The 18,389-nt window shown below is 52.2% G+C and overlaps 1 protein-coding gene across 1 annotated transcript in view; it reads right to left on the bottom strand.

Moving 5' to 3' along the window:
* SHANK3 (SH3 and multiple ankyrin repeat domains 3) overlaps positions 1–18,389 on the bottom strand; it is a 358,709-nt gene that overhangs the window by 142,398 nt on the left and 197,922 nt on the right. The window contains exon 13 of the mRNA XM_059816355.1: positions 525–638. Within this exon, the coding sequence (XP_059672338.1) occupies positions 525–638 (114 nt within the window). The remainder of the gene's footprint in view (positions 1–524; positions 639–18,389) is intronic.

Here is an 18,389-nt window from a genome sequence, read left to right as displayed (position 1 = left end):
AGCTCCTCCTGACACTGCTGTCCTCCAGGAACAGCAAATTCCTGTTAGGTGGTGACTGGCGCTGGAGACGGAGGGTCAGGAGTGCCAGGGCTGAGCCACAGCCAGTTTTAACATTTTTGGTTGACTAGAACAAACACATGCAAATTACCGTCTTCTTTTGAAGTCTCCTGAAACATAATGCAGGGTTGGAGGTTCAGACCAACAGTCACACTCTCCTGTTCCATCACTCACTGTCGCCTGCAGGACACCCTCCCAGTACAGCAGTCTCCACAGAAGGGACGATGATTGCTCTCCTCACGACAGCACCACACACTTACATGGACCAGCTGTCTACCGCTGGATGCTAATGCACTCGGTAACATGAACTAACACCTTGAGGTACAATTCTTCAGATGCATCCATTGCCCATTACAAAGAATGGGAAGACTCAGAGACTGCTAGAAATCTGAAATGGATACTTCCGAATTTCCGGGGCTGTCCAGCGTCTCTGCTGAGAGAAACTCAGAACTAAGAAAACAGCTTACCTTGCCGTGGATCATACTGTCGCATCTGCACCTCCTCAACACATTCTGCCGGGAACCAGCCAGTCCTTCCTTTCACGGTTCCTTCCCAAAAGCCACCTTCGCCAATACTCAGCACTGTGGGAAGAAAGAAACGGGTACGTGAGAATGAGCAGGGCTCCCAGAAAAAGGGAAGGCCAGAATGACCATCGTCTAGTGTTAACGCAGTAGAAACACCAAAGGGCAGCGCACAGAAAATTTCTTTGGGGTCATACGTGGTCTGGAGGAAAAAGCACCTCAAGAAGCCTTCAAAAGCTTCTTTCACCCATGTCCAGAAGAGAGACAGTGTAGATAATGGTCTTCATGCAGCCACGTGCCACAAAAATGAAACCGCGAGTTGGCACCGTCCGTCTTTGTAAGAAGGATTGTTAATGGGGGACCCAGACATAACATGGGCTTTGATAAAACCATTTCCTGGAAACATTCTACTTACTGTAACTTCTGACATCCTCAGAGCAACAGAGAAATCACAGCCCCATACGGAAAATGAGATGCAGCGAGGGAAAGAAATTGGCCAAGGGGACAACACAAGCCACTCCTAGAACTGGGGTGTCCTGACCGTCCCGTACTCAAGAAAACCTAGAGCTGCTTCACTCTAAATGACACAGCAAACAGGAAGGTACTTCGCTGCCAGAGCAAAATTCTCCCAACCCATTAAGCCTTGTTTTCACTTGCTCAAAGCTTAGAGAAACAGAAAGGAAGTCTTGAAGTGTGCTCTGAAGATTAAATGAATTCAGAGTCAAGGAGATTTTAACAGAGAATCACATCAAGAGCGTCCTCATTAAACCAGGGAAGTATCAGCTTGAACTCCTCACCAACTGCCAGCTGAAAAGGATGGCTTTCAGGTAGCCAGGACACAATCTACTGAAGAGCTACAGACAAAACCAACACTTATTACACCTGAAGAATGAACTGGGGTCCAAAGGAGACTGACTAGCCAGCACCATTCAAGGTTACTAAACAGTTTGAGGTTTCTGCTATGAAAACCATTGCCAGCAAATGTACGTTTGATGTCAGCTGTCATGTCCCAGTTCCCTGCAACTGGATCCCCCACACCTTATGCTAGCAGGTTCTGCAAGGAAGATCTGGATTGTTCTGGGACATTTAAAAATGCATCAGCTGTGACTAGCACATTTCTTAGGGCCACAGAGAAAGCGATTGTCATTCCCAGAGCACCCAAGAGAACAAAAATGCACACAATGTAAGAGAGAAAAAAGGGAGGTGAGAATCATTACCAGTCTTTCTGGATGTCCCCCATGCATATATTATATCCAGAGTGCCCAGATATTACCCCTATTTTATCCAGAAAACGGCTGACGTGCACCTTTCGCTTGAATTCAAGCACTTACAAGGCCAATTAATGGCACCATCCTGATCCAAGAAAGCGGAGAAGAGCAGCAGTTACATATGTTTTCAGGTTACCGTGGCTCACAACGCTTCCCTAACTCTTTATAACACAGTGGTCTCTGGAACAGATTGTGAGTTAACGTGTTAGATGTAGCCTATAAAACGCTATAGATCAAGAGAAACTGCTTCACATCACCCCAAAGTGATACATCCCTTGGAAAACATTACGGTGTAGCATTCGTAATGGCAATTCATCTGACATCCAGACAAAAAATAAACGGAAGAGTCAGCATCCTGGGGTCCGGGCTGTCAACGATCTCAAAAGCATTCCCTCAGCGTTATCGGGATAACAAGCTCTTAAAGACAAGCTCACCTCATCAAGAGATCCACTTGATTAGCACAGAGACGTGGGGTTTCTTGGGACTTGCTCTGAAGCTTCAGGAGCTGTTATAAAACCCCTCAGTACAGAGAGGGGACACTAAACTGGATTCTTGAACTCCTCAACAAATCCCTGGACAACAGGTGAAGGAAAAGGCTGACGCCAGCTCTATTTTAAACTCACATCATCTCACCTTATGCTTTTTTCCTATGGGTGTTTCTCCAACTTTGTAATCTTAACTTAACCTTGTGGCTTTGATAGCAGAAACTTCATTTCAAGCTTGCCTACGACCCGAAACGTACGCAAGTGAATTTGGCCGTTAAAGAGAGAGCTGCTTCTCCCAGAGGTAGAGACCGCAGGTTTGCCGACAAGTCTCGGGACCTGACCCAGCACAAAGGCAGGGACCTTGGAGGCTGCTGGATGCTCCCTCCGACCATCACGCAGGCCCCCACAAAAGGTGAGGAACCTCCTATGGCTGATTACTGAAAAGGCCCTTTGGCAACGGGATGGCAGCGATGAGGCAACCAGCAAGCACGGGGAAACCTTGCTGTCTCGCTCTCCTAAGGCTGCACCGCAACCAGGCAGAAGGACCAGAGCTGATCAGCAGTTATTTAGCTCAGAGGCAGGAAAACACCAAGTGAATGAGACCACTGGTACGACATGATCCCCAGCAACCGGATCTTCAATCCTCAGTAGAAGGAGATGAACTTGATAATAACAAAATCTGTACCTCAAGGCTATGCAGGTATCCTATGGCTGCGTGGGGTGTCAGAGCCACACCACCAGCAGCTACTGCTCCTCTTCACCATAGCACAAGGATGCCGCACAACTCCCAGTATCCCATCGCTCCTCACTTTTTTACCTATCACCTCAGAACGGGCTGGGCGCTCTGCAGAACGCACAAAAATGCCTGGTTTGAAAGGGTGAGCCCCCCACTCCCAAAAAGCTGTCCTCTCAGATTGCCTCCCCATGAAGACACTTCCACCTACAGCTGAAACACGGTGAGAGACACAAAGGGCCGTGGAGGCCAGACGCTTGGCTTCTCTCTCCTGGATGTCCCTGCTTCTCCATAGCATGGGGAGGCCGGGGGGAGGCAGGAGCACCGTGCTCAAATGAGCACGCTGCTGCCCGTCACCTCTGCGCCGTCCTGCTGTCCTCCACCACCCCCGGGGTTCCTCCCTGCACCTCCTCCAGCGTTCAGGCTTCACACACGTCAGCTGCACTGCTTTCTGCCCCAGCTGGTAATCTCCACACAAATCACTGCGATTAGCGCTCTTCAGTAGCGCAGTGGTGCCTTCCAAGTCAAAGACCTCTGCGGAAAACGGTTTCTTTTCTCTTTTCCTGTCTTGATCCAAAATATCAGCAGCCCCGGCCATGCCGGAGTCCTTGTGCTCTCGGTATGTCCGTCGGGGCCAGCGCCTCTGGGGAACTCGCTCCTGGTGTTCACCAGCCGCCCCGAGCGGCGCGCAGGGCTGGAAGGGGAAGCTGTCCTTCCCAGGTAAGGCAGCCAAGAGCCAGTGGTGGGAACACAACATAAGGCTTAACTCCCAGTTGGCAGATGTATGGGACTTTCAGCTCAGGAAAAAAGGAGCATGCGATTACACGCAGGTCAGCACACTTTACCCCCGACATGGACCATGATCCTACTGCCCGGCTGGGATTTCTGTTGCTGGTAACTGAGTGGACAACTGTTTTTTAATTAGTTAACAAATACACACCTGAATTACTCTGGTATTTGATATCCTGACTGGCAGAAGGCACAGACATATCCACACTCTACCATGTGCTGCTACCTTTCCCATTCAGCTCCCTGCTAACGCTTCACAGCCAGCACTATCAGACTTATCCCTGCACCCGTCAGCATAGTGCCCTTGTGTCACTCATAGCTAAATGCAAACACCAGAGTTATTAATAAATTAAGCACTGCTCCATGCCAGCCAAAGCAAATTCCCCAAAGAAGAGGAACTTCATGATTGCCTGTATCTCGGCATTAGTCCTACAGGAAGCAAGGGAAAAACAAACAAACAAGCAAGCCTGATTTACAAACCAACCAGGAGACTCATTCCGGTCTCATCTCTAGATCTTTTCTTGAGATGCAAATGCTCCTGCTCTCCAAAGGTAATGACGTTGTCACAATTTGGAACAGACGCAAATCCCATACCTTATTTCCCACTGCTCTCATCCATGCTTTAGAAGCTCTGCTAACACTTCCCAGTGGAAAATTTCCCTTTTCTAGTACTTTGTATTTCCAACTTCCAAACCAGCCCTTCGTGGAGGAGAGCTCATCCGGCTCTCCAGAGCCTTCTGTTCTTGTATCGTTATGCTTGGCTCTTCAATCACATAGTACTCCTTTTTAAGATTTGCTGCCTCTTGAGGGTTGGAAGGACTGAAGTTTCAGCCTGTCTGACATCAAGCTGAACACAGATTTTAAGGTAACAGCAGACTGAGTCTATTCTAATAAAAGGAAAAACTGAAAGTTGTCCATATTTCACCAGTTTGTCTCCGAGGATGTTACATGAGACAACATAAAAACCTCGCTCAAGCCAAGACAAGCAACAGCCGCTGCTCTCCCCTCACCCAACAAGCCAGCCACCTCACTGTAGAAGGCCATCGGCTCGGTTAAGCAGGATTTCCCCGTCACAAAGCCAGGCTGGCTACTCCCAATCACCATCTTGCCCTTCAGGTGTTTGGGAATGCTTTCCAGGGTCAGTTGCTCCATCACCTTCCCAAGGGTCAAGGTGAGACTCACCAGCCTGGAGTTCCCCACACTCTCCTCCCTCCTCGCCCTTCCCAAAGGCAGGACTGGCATTTGCTTGCTTCCAGTCATCAGGAACCTCTCCTGACCACCACCGCCTTTCCGAGATGACGGAGAGTGGCCTGGCAAAGCCATCAGCCAGCTCCCTCGGCACTCATGGGTGCGTCTCATCAGGCCGGTGGACGCGCGTAGGTCCAGGTTGGTTGGATGTTCCCTACCCCGACCCTCCTCCACTGAGGGTATGCCTGCCTCGCCGTGGGCTATCCCACTGATCTCGGGGACCTGGGATTGCTGAAGCCTGGTCTTACCAGCGATGGCAGAGGTGAAGAAGGTAGGTACCTCGGCCTCGGTCGGCTCATTCGAACTTTTCTTGCTGTATAAACAGGCAACTTCTTCAGGAATGAGGTACAGAGAGCATGAGCTTTGGGCTGGCAGAGAAAGGAGCAGATGGGTGCCAAGGAGCTCTGAAGCTACAGCAGTTCCTGCCTGGCACACCAAAAGGACAGCACTCGGAGCAGCAGCTTGGATTCAGCTGGACTTCAGCAGGGCCTGACTTGACATGTGGATGCCATCTCTCAGCAGTCTCTCCCGACAAGTCGCTCCAAAAGCCTGTTTCATTTTCTTCTGTAACGTCAGGCCCGTCTCCTTCGGCGCCGTGCTCAGGACTCCCTGTGACAGCCCTCCTCTCCCCCGGGGGCCTTAGACCGAGTGGGCAATACCACAGCGGTCAAGGAAAAGCTGGCGCTGCCAGGAGGGGAGAAATAAATGGTCTACTGAGGCCTACGAATCCTTGATGCAAGCTGGGCGACTCATACACACAACCATCAGCTCTGAAGGTCACTGGTTATTTGAATAGCTATAAACATGGTAATGAGGCATATACCCAGTCATGATGGGATGCGCACACGAAATGCTTAAATACGCTTTGAAGAAATTAACAAACAAGACATGCTGGGAAAAAAATTCCTTGATGAAGGAAGTCATAGCCCATCAACTCTGGATCCCACACCCCGGCCAGTCAAGCCCCACTGCCATTTCCCAGCGTCGTGCTATACCGCTCTGTGCTCCAGAGCCTGACCAAGAAGCCCAAGTGACCGCCCCATCCTCGATTTGGGTTTGCCTGCAAGGATCCTTTAACCTGCTGCTGCAGGACCCTGGAGGAAAAGCCCACAGCAGCTGCCAAAATCATCTTGGCTTCCTCTCAGCGACTCCTGAGGGTTCTCTCGCTGGCTCCCTCTCCACTCTCATACCAAATGCAGACATTCCTACCTTCTTCTTTGAGGCACAAATCCACCTTCCACTGCTGTTCTACCATGGACCTGACCCTACTTTCCCCCACCCCAATCGCAGCCCTTGCTCATCCCCAAGCACGTCTTCCAGACCATGTTATGCTGCCTCCTGCACACTCCACCCTGCAAACTTCCCCCTTGGAAGAATCCACTGTAGCATCCTTCAGGTCTTGTGGAAAATTCCCTACTGAAATGATGCTTATGGACGCTAGCCAGCTGCAAATGACAAGGCGGTTGTCCCGACCAAAGACTATGTTTTTCCCCTTGTGTTCCTTCCCTTCATTTCAATCCCGTTTAACCCTTAAAGCCTACATACAGAACCAGCTCAGCAGCACCAGCTCTTTAAGACCACCTCTTTGCACCCCATATTTGCATTGCCAGCCGTTCTGCTGTTTGACTCCACAACTCGCAGTTCCAGAATCTGGTCCTGCCTCTTCCCTGTTGCACAGCAGAAAGCGGGTCTCCAACCTGACAGGACCCTAGATGCTACCAAGATATGCCTTTCACATGGGCTAGCAACATCACACTGCATAACACACTGCACCCACCATCTATTCCAGGACATTAAAATCAAACAAACAAGCCATTTCACAGCCAAGCCCTCGCTCACAGCGCTGCCAAGTCCCTGACGAGGGGAGAGGCTGAAGGGACCCCGGCTATACCAGCACAGCTACTGCAGTGCGCGAACGTGACTTCCAGTTCCGATTCTGCTGTGCTGGGGACAAGTTAATGCATGAAGATAAAGAACAACTTAGAGGGCAACAAGGAAAACTCCGCAGGCCCCGCTTCCCCGTGTGCAACACCCTTAGTTTCATTTTTCACAGGCTTCCTCCTATCAACTCTTACCCATAGCTCTGCTCATCTTCCCTTCGGACTCCCACAGGGAACTCTGCCGAGGTCCTTCACACTTATCTCGCCCCCAAGGCGTCCCACTTGCTCTAATGATGTCATCTTGCTCCTTCCAGCACTCCTCTGCGGAGCGGCACGGGCAGCCTTTGAGGACAGCCCTAGTACTCGCTGTGACCCTCCCTAACGCTCCAACGCAAACCTGCTTATCACTGCTCTCTCGAGGCCACTCCGGCACTGTTCAGACTTGCCCTTTCCTTCGCTGACCCGGGGACTGCGAGAGGCAGGACGCCGGTGCGTTCCCTTCGATTCCGACCCCGCTGCAGCTCCCCGTCAGCCTCGCTCAGGCACTGCGCCTGGATCTCACCCGCTGCCGCGTTTGCGGGCTTTCTGTCTCCTTGGGAGCTGTCATGGCCAAATTCCTAGATAACAGGTTAATTTAGTTTCAGCCCCCTGAGGGGCAGAAAAACATCAGAATTCGCATCTTGCGTCTTGAGCTACAAGCAAGGGACAAAGCCATTCTGCTTGTTTTATCTATTAAATGACTATCAGGAAGCCTTTTGGGGGACAGATACGGAATCTGAACCCAGAGACTTTCAAACCTGGGGATAAGGCACACCTCAGAAACCCAGAGGCGGCACAAAGGGGTGTGCTGACACCCAGAGAGGGGTATCGGACCTGGGTTTCAGAGACCTCCCCTGACCACTCCGACGGGAAGGACATCCCGAAGCCACCCTCACCATGAAAGATGCCCTCGGTGGCGAAGGAGAAAGGCAGACACAGCGTTCGTGTCTCTCTCAAACCTGAAATGTGACTGCAAGGGGCATATTTGCAGAGCTCAGTAATCCATGAAGATGATCATCTGGGACCCTCGTGCTAATAGCACTACTGCTGTCCATATGCCACAGAGCTTCAGGGCTTCCTAAACCCCCGGGCACGCAGGATGACTTCCAGTTCCAGATCAGCAGCAATACGCAGCTGCCAAGTGTGGCTGAAGCTGTAAACTTGACTGCATTGCTGAGATCTATGTCCAACCCCACGCCAGCAGAGCTGGTCCCTGGAAGGTGCGTTACAAGCAAAGACAAACTCCATAAGGCTACAAAATGAAAAAAAAAGTGGAACAGGTACCCTGACCTCACTCCAAGACTAGACGCACATCACATCATGGAAACACCACCACTACATACTTGTAATCCAAGATCAAGTCAAGAGGAAAGGGGTGCTTCTGCCACACGGTCTGTAGGCTGTTTTATTCCAAAATAATTTCCCAGCAAACATTGCCTCGACTTGTGCAACAACTCCATGTCCCGGACAATCTCTCACGTAACCTGGGTATTATTCAAAGCACCCAGATCTGTTTGAGAGGCTAACGGGGAGATGACATGGCCTCTCAACCACACTCTTCACCTTCACGTTTTTCACTTCTGAGCCAGTGCCGTACTAGGGACCCAGGAAAAGGGAACCTGCCAGAACCACGCCGACAGCACAGTTTTGCTCAATGTCAGCTGTAAATTACTGTTGCTGAGCTCTGAAAAATCATCAGCAACTGACCCATTTTTTGGTCAAGTCCCTCATCTGAGCAGCGGTATTGTGCTGTGACCTTCACTTAGTTCCAGAGCTTATCAGGCTCTGAGTTTCTTCCTATTATTGTTTTCCCACACTAGGAAAGGTTTCTCCTCCTTTCCATTTAATTTGCCTGTATCTATAGTGACACATAGTCAAAACTGGAATAAGCCAAGCAACGTCAAGTTTCACATGGCTTTAAATCCTTTGCTCTGAGGCCTGTTAACTCCCAGCTCAACGCCCAAGCCCAACGCCCAAGGGTACGCACACACTCTAGTAAGCCTGAGCGCATCCTGCGTGCACAGGCTACGTACTCTCAAATGCACAATTACTCACACCCCTGATACCCAAACCCCGGGAGTGTTTGCGAACCAACGTTAACAGTATCCTCATTCCAGAAGCAGCCCACCAATTGGGCCACGCAGGTCTCGGGAATGTCAGACCTGGGAAGGCGTAGTCACCAGCACAACGCGGCTACAGCCTTCCTAACTCCCGCAACTGGGGGACTCTCACACCCTCTTATCTGATGAAATTCACAGACCCTGATGGGTCAAGCTGTAAAACCCAAGGCATTTCTAGAGTCAGCGAGCCCCCGGTATATGCCACAATAGCCCAACTTTTCACTCTGCACAGCTGCTTTATTTGTTATGAAATTAAAATGCAATTATAAGTGCTGATTTTAAATGCCCCATCACATTAATAAACTGACTGCGTACAATCCATCTGGCAGATGTTGCAGGGTCCTTTCATCACAACAACAGATTTCACTTGGGTTGATTAATAAAAAACCAAGGGAGAGACAAGTTGGCAGTAAAAGAAATCAGAGAAAATAGGAAAGATTCATATGGGGCCACCACACGAACAGAAAAAATGGTTTGTCCACCAGCCTCATAACCTTCCACTGAAATGCTCTGGGCAGGCTTTTGATCCCAGTGACACTTGAACGAGCCTTTATTAGACACCACTCGATCCTTTATTGACAACAGATGAGAAGCCGGAGTCTGCACGCAACATGGCAATGGAGTCCTCCTCTCAGTCAGGCATGGATATAGATGTCTTCCACTCCAGAGACACATTCACCATCCCACTGAGTGCACCTGCGCTGACAGAGACCTCAAAACACACTACTGAACCGCGCGTGGACAGTGAGCCACTCCCACACTGCCCATGAACAGGAGCACACCCCAGTGCAATTTCGATTTGTGAAGGAAAGCGTTTTGCTCTCCAAGGGGAAGTTCTACATGGATCCTGAGGCTGGACCCTCTCCCAGCCCTTTCTGTGTGCGTAATTCTCCCTAACAAAGGCACTCCACACTTCTTCCTGCCGTAGACCCCAGCACGTCTGCTGCAGCAGTGTTACCTGCCTTAAGAGGCTGAACACCACTGGGGCGAGAACTCCTACCCAGGTCTTGCCTCGACCTAACACGCTTCCCACAGCCGGACTCTTCCTCCGCACCTCCCCGCAGGGAGTCCTGTGCTTGGTGTTCAGAGCAGTTAACCACACCAACAACTCAGCAGCTCAAATGCAGGAGCACCTGCACCTGGTTAGCTGCGCCACTGCTAGGTCACACCAGGACCTAAGTGCACGTGAAGCTTCCTACAGCAGCCTCCAGCCATTCCCATCCCAAGAGGGTTCGTGTGACTGCTCCTCCGTGAGGGCCATCTGGCATCCTTCAACCACAGCTCATCTCCCCCACCCATGTTCCTTCAAAGTCTCAAAGCAAAATAAGTGGACTTATCTCGCTCAAAGGTTACGTCTTCTTTATAATATTAAACCAAATTACTCCCGAAAGAAATCCAACACAGAAAGCGTCAGCTCAGAAGGGGAGAGTCTTCAGACATCCTGCCACGAAAACGTCAGCTCTCCACGTAGGTAGAAAGCCGATGGGCTCTCCAGTCACTTATTCACCTCTGCTGAGTTTGCAGGTGCTCTCTATGACCAGAGATGGACTAATCTTGGCAGCTAGTGGAGATCTTGACCAAAAACCCATTAGTGAAAATGATCAGTTAAAGGAGAGCTTCAGAGTCTACTATGCAAGTTTACTCTTGCAGCAGAATAATGCTTCCCCCTCAAATGAAGACAACAGATTAATAAAGACTGAAGAATTCCTTTCTCCTCCAACTTCTCTCTCCTTGAATCACAGCAGGAGCTAGGAGAGCAAATAAGAGTACAAATATTAAGACCATACAGAGGAGACCTAAAATCCCCTTTTGAATTGTCTCACTAAGAATTTTAAGAGTTGAAAACTACCGTTGCACCAGAGCATGTTTTAAGATGCTTTTAGTCCTGGGCAGAAAAAGTGTCAGTGTAGCGTATCAAATGCCCGACAACGCAGAGCCTGTGCCCTGGCTTGCTCAAACTGCAGCCTCCAGTGATCCCATGAGATTGTTGGTATGATTTATAGTTGTCAGTGGATGAAAAAAGTGAATATTGCAGCTGCACGTGCTGGCCTGAGTCCAGGCTACAGCCTGCCATGTTGAACTGAACAAGCAGAGAAGATTACCTGGTCAGGTGCGCGGCTCCTGAGGAAAGGATGCTCTCGAAGCATCTTCAGAATAGCAAAGCCAGCAGAACTGGTGTTAAAGCCAAGCAACTCCGGCAGGAATTCAGCACGCCAGATCACAGACTTCCAAGTCAGGCAGAAAATGCAAATCATCCCAAGAGGAAGGGACAAAAAAGACCCCAAACTAAAGCTAACTCTGAGGACAGGGCACTTCGATCTGCTTACGGGAAGAGGCCAAGATGATGGATGTGACTTTTTTGATACCCTACTACTTTTCATTCATTGTACTTTAGCTAAACGATTTTTAAAACAGAGAAGGATGAAAAGGAAGGAAAACCTTCACTGCTGGATTAGAAATAAAAGAATAGGGGTGGGGTGTGTTTCCTCATTGTTCCCGAAGAAATCCTGGGGAGAATTCAATTTTACAGTGGTCCAAAGAATCAGCCGAGTAACGCTGCAGCAGCCACCTGCCCTGGCAGTACGTGCAGCTGGGCTTGAAGCTGAGGACACTAAGGCTGTGCTGGATTCTTGTCGCAGGAGTGTCTTCTGCAAGGCTGGACCAGCTCCGTCCATAAGAAGAGAAGCACTGCCTTTGCTAGGGACTATGCCGTGTGCCTGAGGGGCAGAAATCACCACTCATCCTGTTCCCAGGAGCTCAGACCCACCAGCACAGGCAGGGGACCAGCACGCTGTTAAGCCCAGTTCAGAAGAACACAAACCAAACAAGCCTTGATGGCTCTAGCAGAGGTTTGCACATACTGGTTCCTCACAGCCTTTCACATCGGACCACCCAGGCACAGGTTTGTGTTGGCAGCTCTGTCTAGGAGGCCACGAAAGGGACCCCCTCCAAGCAGAACAGCTCTGCAGACTTGTAACCTCCCCTGCGCAACAGCGCAGCACGGCAGTGCTGGTAACGACCAAGTGACAGAGTCCGGTCCCTCCTCGCAGCTCCTGCCCACAGGCACAACCTGTGCTTGAACGCTGCCAGCCAGCGACGCAGTGCTTCCCACCTAGGACCACTAGAACATCTGCGACAAACATATAACCAGCGTTTTGATGGACATAACCTATTCACAGAATCACAGAATCATCAAGGTTGGAAAAGACCTGTAAGACCATCAAGTCCAACCATCAACCCAACCCCACCATGCCCACTAAACCATGTCCCGCAGTGCCACGTCCACACGTTCCTTGAACACCTCCAGGGATGGTGACTCCACCACCTCCCTGGGCAGCCTCTTCCAGTGCTTCACCACTCTCTCAGGAAAGACATTTTTCCTAATATCCAATCTAAACCTCCCCTGGCGCAACTTGAGGCCATTTCCTCTTGTCCTATCACTTGTCACTTGGGAGAAGAGACCAACACCCACCTCCTCACAACCCCCTTTCAGGCAGTTGTAGAGAACGAGAAGGTCTCCCTTCAGCCTCCTCTTCTCCAGACTGAACAACCCCAGCTCCCTCAGCCGCTCCTCATCAGACTTGTGCTCCAGACCCCTCACCAGCTCCGTCGCCCTTCTCTGGACACGCTCCAGCACCTCAATGTCCTTCTTGGAGTGAGGGGCCCAAAACTGAACACAGCATTCGAGGTGCGGCCTCACCAGAGCCGAGTACAGGGGCACGATCCCCTCCCTGCTCCTGCTGCCCACACCATTTCTGATACAGGCCAGGATGCCATTGGCCTTCTTGGCCACCTGGGCACAGTGCTGGCAGAGGCACACAGCTCTAAACAAAAAGAAACAAAAAGGACTTCTCTCAACATCTGCTCCTACCATTGCTTCGTCAGCGCATGCTTAAATAGCTTGCAGTGTTTTTGAAAACTGCCCTTGAAGATCATATTAAGTGTTTATGCTTTATTAAACTTGCAACCCCTCAGCTTTTCACACAGACTACCCCGACCCACGGCGCAAGTCTGGGGTGAGGGGCACTTTCTAAGTTGCCTCTTCTGTATCTTGGTACGTTTGGGGCTCCAGCTACCACAGAGGCACAGAGGCACAGCTGGGTCCAGACGAGACCTGAGGTGGCACAGGTCAAATATAGCAGTGGAGGAAATGAGATCATCGTGGATGAATGGGGACATGACCTGAAGAACGGGCACAAAGAGGGAACTGGCACGGCGGAGGAAGCTCAGACCACCCTTGCCTGCACCATCTGCCACTGACTACATTGCAACTTTCCTGGCACCTTCCGATGCAGGCAGGTAAAAGCAATTAAGCTCAAGGCCTGGGGACCTGAAAAGTCTCCAGGAGCAGATGGGATCCACCTGAGTGCCATTAGAAGAGGAGGGCAGGAGCCTGGGCAGAAGCGATAAGACCAGAACACGCTGCCCTTGGCCCTGCGCAGTCCTGCAGCACAGCACATGGTCCAACAGAAGACAAGACACAGGCTCTGCAGGGGTTTGTCACGCTCCCTCTCCTGGGTCATTTCTGCTCCGTCCGAGTTTCATGTCATGCTCACCAGTGCTTTAAGGAGACACCATGAAGGCTGACCAATGCATCCAACTGTCACGTTTCATGCCCACTGCTCCTCAGGGACAAGGTCTGCACGAGCAGGGAGTGAGCTGGTCACTGGGCAGAGAAGGACCTGGTTTGGCCGTACGCCGACCGTGCGTGCACACTAGCGGAGGTGGCCCAGAGAGGAGCGGCGGCGCTCGGAGCAGGAGGCAGGGAGGCTAGGAGGGGAGCCCGGCGAGCTCTCAGCAAGCTGCCCCTAAGCTGGCACGACTCACCCTGCCCGGGGACAGCGCTGCTGTGCCCAAGGACCAACGCAGTCAGTCATGGCCGTAGCCCAGAGCTTCAGGCTCCTTGTGCTGGACGGGGTCGTGGCGGACCCTGCAGATAAGGAGCCAGCCCTTGAACTTGGCTTGCCGGTCTGTCTGACTCAGAGACCTGAGGCTGCAGCCAGCGCTGATGCAGAAGTGCATTACGTTTTGTAGCTTCCTTCATGCCACAGCTCTGCTCCTCATCTGCAGTACTCCCGCTAAGCAGTCAGCAACGGCGTATCTGCCTTTCCCCCACCTACTGCTGGTTGAGGCTGAAATTCCTTAAGGCAGAAGGTATTTCTGCAGTCAGTCTCTGTACAGCGTTCAGAATGAGGGGGCCGTGGGCTGGGGGTCCGTGAGTGCAACGGCAACAGAGATGCTGCGTATAATCAACTTGTGAGCACAGCCTCCACAGCACTGCCGCACTGATTTCTGCTCCGAGCTATTCCAGCCCTGCAGCCTCCAGCTGCTAAGCTGATTTTTATAATCATCTTGCTTTTAATACAATCATTATACAGTCATTATGCCTTTAATTAAGCATTTATTGTAAAAAATAGTGCCAATCAAAGTCAGCAGGTTGGAATAGGAAAGGAAGGGAATTAACGTATTCCCAAAATGTTAATGAGGGCTTTTCAGCCTAAGCAGAGCTTCAGGATCTGGTACCCAGTAAGCAGATTCAAAACGTGCAATGCAAAGCTTGAGCAGGGTGGCCCTAACCCAGATGGCCAGAGCTGAAAGGCAACTGCTGCAGTTCTCTTCCCCTGTCCATGCTTACCCCTCTCCTCTCCCAGCACTGGCTCATCTTTCCCCCGTTCCCTTCCCTACCTCCTGGGGACATTAATCCCACCTAGGCCGCTCACAGCAGCCATGTTTCCACACTGCGACTGGATTCCCCCGCTCCGAGCCCCTTCCACGGCCGCCGCAGACCAACCGGAGCCCGCGTCCTCCGCGCAGGATTTTGGGCAGCGCGGCGCTGCAGAGCCCCGGCCCCAGCAGCTTCCCCCAGCGTTAGCAGCCGGCCGGACGAGCACTCTGCAGGGAGATGTCTCAGGTCGCTGAGCCTGTCAAACCTTCCCTAAAGCCAAGTCTGCCCTGGAAAACTCAGATGAATCACGGCAGAAGTTACCCTGCCCGGCACCCCAGTGCATGCACCCCCAGCAACTTCTGCTGCAGCAGTTTTCTGTCTCAGGGGGCTGAGATCGCTCTACCCCTGAGGTACCCAATTTCCCGGGGGCAGCCCCAGCAGGGCAGGGGGCCGCAGTACCGGCAGCCAAAGACCTGTCCCAAGGGCACGCTCCTGCCGGCCAGCACGCGCGGGCCACTGGAAGGGCTCAGGCTGCTCTGCTGCGCCAGACAAACCGGCATGGCTCTCCATCAAAACCTGCCGTTCACACTCACCAGGATAAAGGGGAGGTTCCCCCAGTTCCAGCTCCTGCTACAGCCACGGTGTAGGGAAACGTATGACCGTGCCCTTCCTCCTCAGGCCTTGCAAAAGCATCCACAGGAACAACAGAGCAGCATGAAGGCAGAGTACATCCAATCTCCAGCAACGATGGGAGCAGCAGCAGGCATTCTCCCAGACGTCCCTTCCACACGCACGCTCGTGCCATGAATATTCACAGAGCCCTCCAGCCCCGCGACCAGCCCTGCAGCCGGCCGGGGGCACCTACGCTGCAGGCTGGCACGCAGGGAGCCGCGCAGCAGAGCCCCTCGCACCTTCAGTTCCCCCCGCAGGCTCAGAGCTCCCCTACGGGAGCCTGGTGCTGCCTGCGGACACTCGGTGTGGCCGGGGGAAAGCGAGAGCTTTCATAAAAACCTGTCACGATGACCCAGCTGGGCCCACGACCCCTCCGCAACGCGGGCGGCCCCTTCCAGGATGCCGGCTGCTGCCAACAGCTGGGAACGCGGGGAGGGTCCCGACCGCTCCTGCCGCGGGACAGGCTGGGGCTCAGCCCGCAGGAAGGTCCAAAGGCACCTGCGCTCACCAGCCCCCGCGGGCTGGAAGTGCTCCAGAGGAGAAGAGCCAGGCCACAGCCGTCGCTCCTAACACTTACACTGTGCGACACCAAGCAAAAGGGCGAGAAAGCGCGGGTCAGATGGAGCACAGGCCAACATGCCCTGGCTGTGTACGAGCAGAAGTAACTAATGCGGCATGTACGATGCTGGGCTCTGACCTGTTGTCCCCCAGAAATGAGGTTTTGATTTAGGTCTTTGTGTGCGAACAGCTCGGTGTCTGACAGCAGCAAAAACCTAACCAAGTGTTAGGAATGGTCAGGAACGGGAGAGTATCTTAAATACCGTGCGCAGTTCGGCTCCCTCAGCTCAGAGAGGTCACAGCACAACTGGGAAAGATACGGAGAAGGGCGACCAGCACAGTGAAGTAATGGCTCCTGGACAAGGAAGGTAGCCTGGAAGCAAAGGGCTAAGACAGATGTGTACGAATTCAAGAGCAGCACTGCAGGAACAGGGATCCCCTGCCCGCTGCTTCTTTCACCAAAAATTTAGGAGTCATCAAGCAAAACAAGCAGATAGCAGACCAAAACCACCTCAAAAGCAATGACTTTTCACACAACGCAGTTAAACTGCTGTAGCTGCAAAGAATTTGTCTGGGCTAAAAGAGGAAAGAGACAAGATCCCTACAAAAACCCCCAAGGGTACTGTTAGGGACTACGAACACAGATGAAGAGCTCCGAGCCTCATACGCCTCCCAGTCTCATCCTCTTCCCCAGGCACCCGGTGCCGGCCACTGCTGAGGACAGGCTGATGGGGCTGCTCCTATTCCCGTTCCCAGCAGGCAGGATCATGCCAAGGACTAACAGGAGGAGACTTTTTAGGAAGTATTCCAAGTTTCCAGCAAAGGAGGAGAATGCAGCACTGCTCACGACTCGGCCCTTCTCCCCCGCGTGCCCGGGAGGAAGAGCCCCGGGCGTGCGGTGCCTTACAGGGCAGGCGGCAACAAGCACTCCCCCACCTGCGCTTCTCCAAGGCTCCCCGATACGCACGCTCACCGAACAGAGCCTCCAGCTGAAAGGGCAAACTTTGGATAAAAGCAGGTCGGAGACAACCGGCCCGAGGAATCCCCACCAGCCACAGCAATCCCCATCGCAATCTCCCCTCCCGCGAGTGCCAACTTGCTCCTTCCCTCCCTCCACAGAGCACCAACACATCCAGCCCTTCCAGCTTGCTCACATCCATCCATCCACCCCTTTCCTAGGTCTCCAGAGAAACTCCTTCATCCCCCGAAGAGATCCCACCAGGACTGGCCTAAGACTCCCGCAGAGACACTTCTCCCTGTTACTGGGTGCCACTGGCACCTTACCACAAGCCCAGTGACCTGTCCTGGCTCTGAAGCTTCTTGTGTGTATGTGTTCAGCCCCCTTTCATTTCAAGTGGCGCAGCAGACCTGATGGGAAAACCTTTGGGAGTTCTCCTGGTGCTGCATACTTCAGTGGGATTCATCACAGCTCCTCACCCGGTCCCTGCATGGCCGATCGCATTGAGACAGAGAAAGGGAGGGAGAAGCCCAGGCTCCAGTCCGCCGGCGTTCGGAAAGTGCCCCAAAGCAAGCTGGTCTGAACTGAAAACCAGTCCCATCGATGCTCTTCACTCCACATACCAGAAATACGCACAGTTCAGCCTGCAACACTTCTACTCAGTCTCTTCCTCCCCTGTGCTCATCAGCATCTGCCTCGCAGGATGGAAAGACTTTTGGGAAAGCATGGGGGGGGCACCTCAGATACGTCTAAATCCAGCTGCCGGTCACAGGCGCCGCTGGGGTATCTGTGCCAGCGAGCACAGACGTGAGCAGTGAGCACACCGGGGCAGCTCGGGCACAGCAGAGTTCTTCAACATGTGCAAAGAGGAGCGCGAAGGTATAGACAGCAAATGTGCAAACGAAGGTATAGACAGCAGGCGTATCTAGCCCTTTCTGTACCCAAGATGTCGATATACGTGCAAAGCACAAAACAGGTTGATCTTAAGGAGCCCTGATTATAACACAAAGTTGGTAATTAGATAGCAATAGATCCACTCCCATAATAACTAGCTGTTGATGCGCTGGACAGAAGGTGCGGTACCTGCGAGCGGGTGGGCTCAGAGACCATCCGCGATAAAAAGCAGCGTGTGAGGACTGCCTGAGCCTCAGAGGCACGGCAAGAACAACGCTGGAGTGATGCAGCAGTGCAGCTCTGTGTAATGCTTCTCCTCCTTGCTGCTTCTTTCTTTCCGTTACAGAGGAATGACTACGGAGGCATTCCAGGTAAATAAAAATGAGAAGAAAAACAAAAAAAGGGTGTGCATCTTGCATAATATACAATACATACACCCCCGACACTCGTTCCCTCTTCCTCCAATCTGCCAGCAACAGACGATAACACGTATCTGACAGTC

This window comes from Gavia stellata, chromosome 4, assembly GCF_030936135.1.
Source record: "Gavia stellata isolate bGavSte3 chromosome 4, bGavSte3.hap2, whole genome shotgun sequence".
NCBI classification, from domain to species: domain Eukaryota; kingdom Metazoa; phylum Chordata; class Aves; order Gaviiformes; family Gaviidae; genus Gavia; species Gavia stellata.
This window is presented reverse-complemented; position numbering and strand designations above follow the sequence as displayed.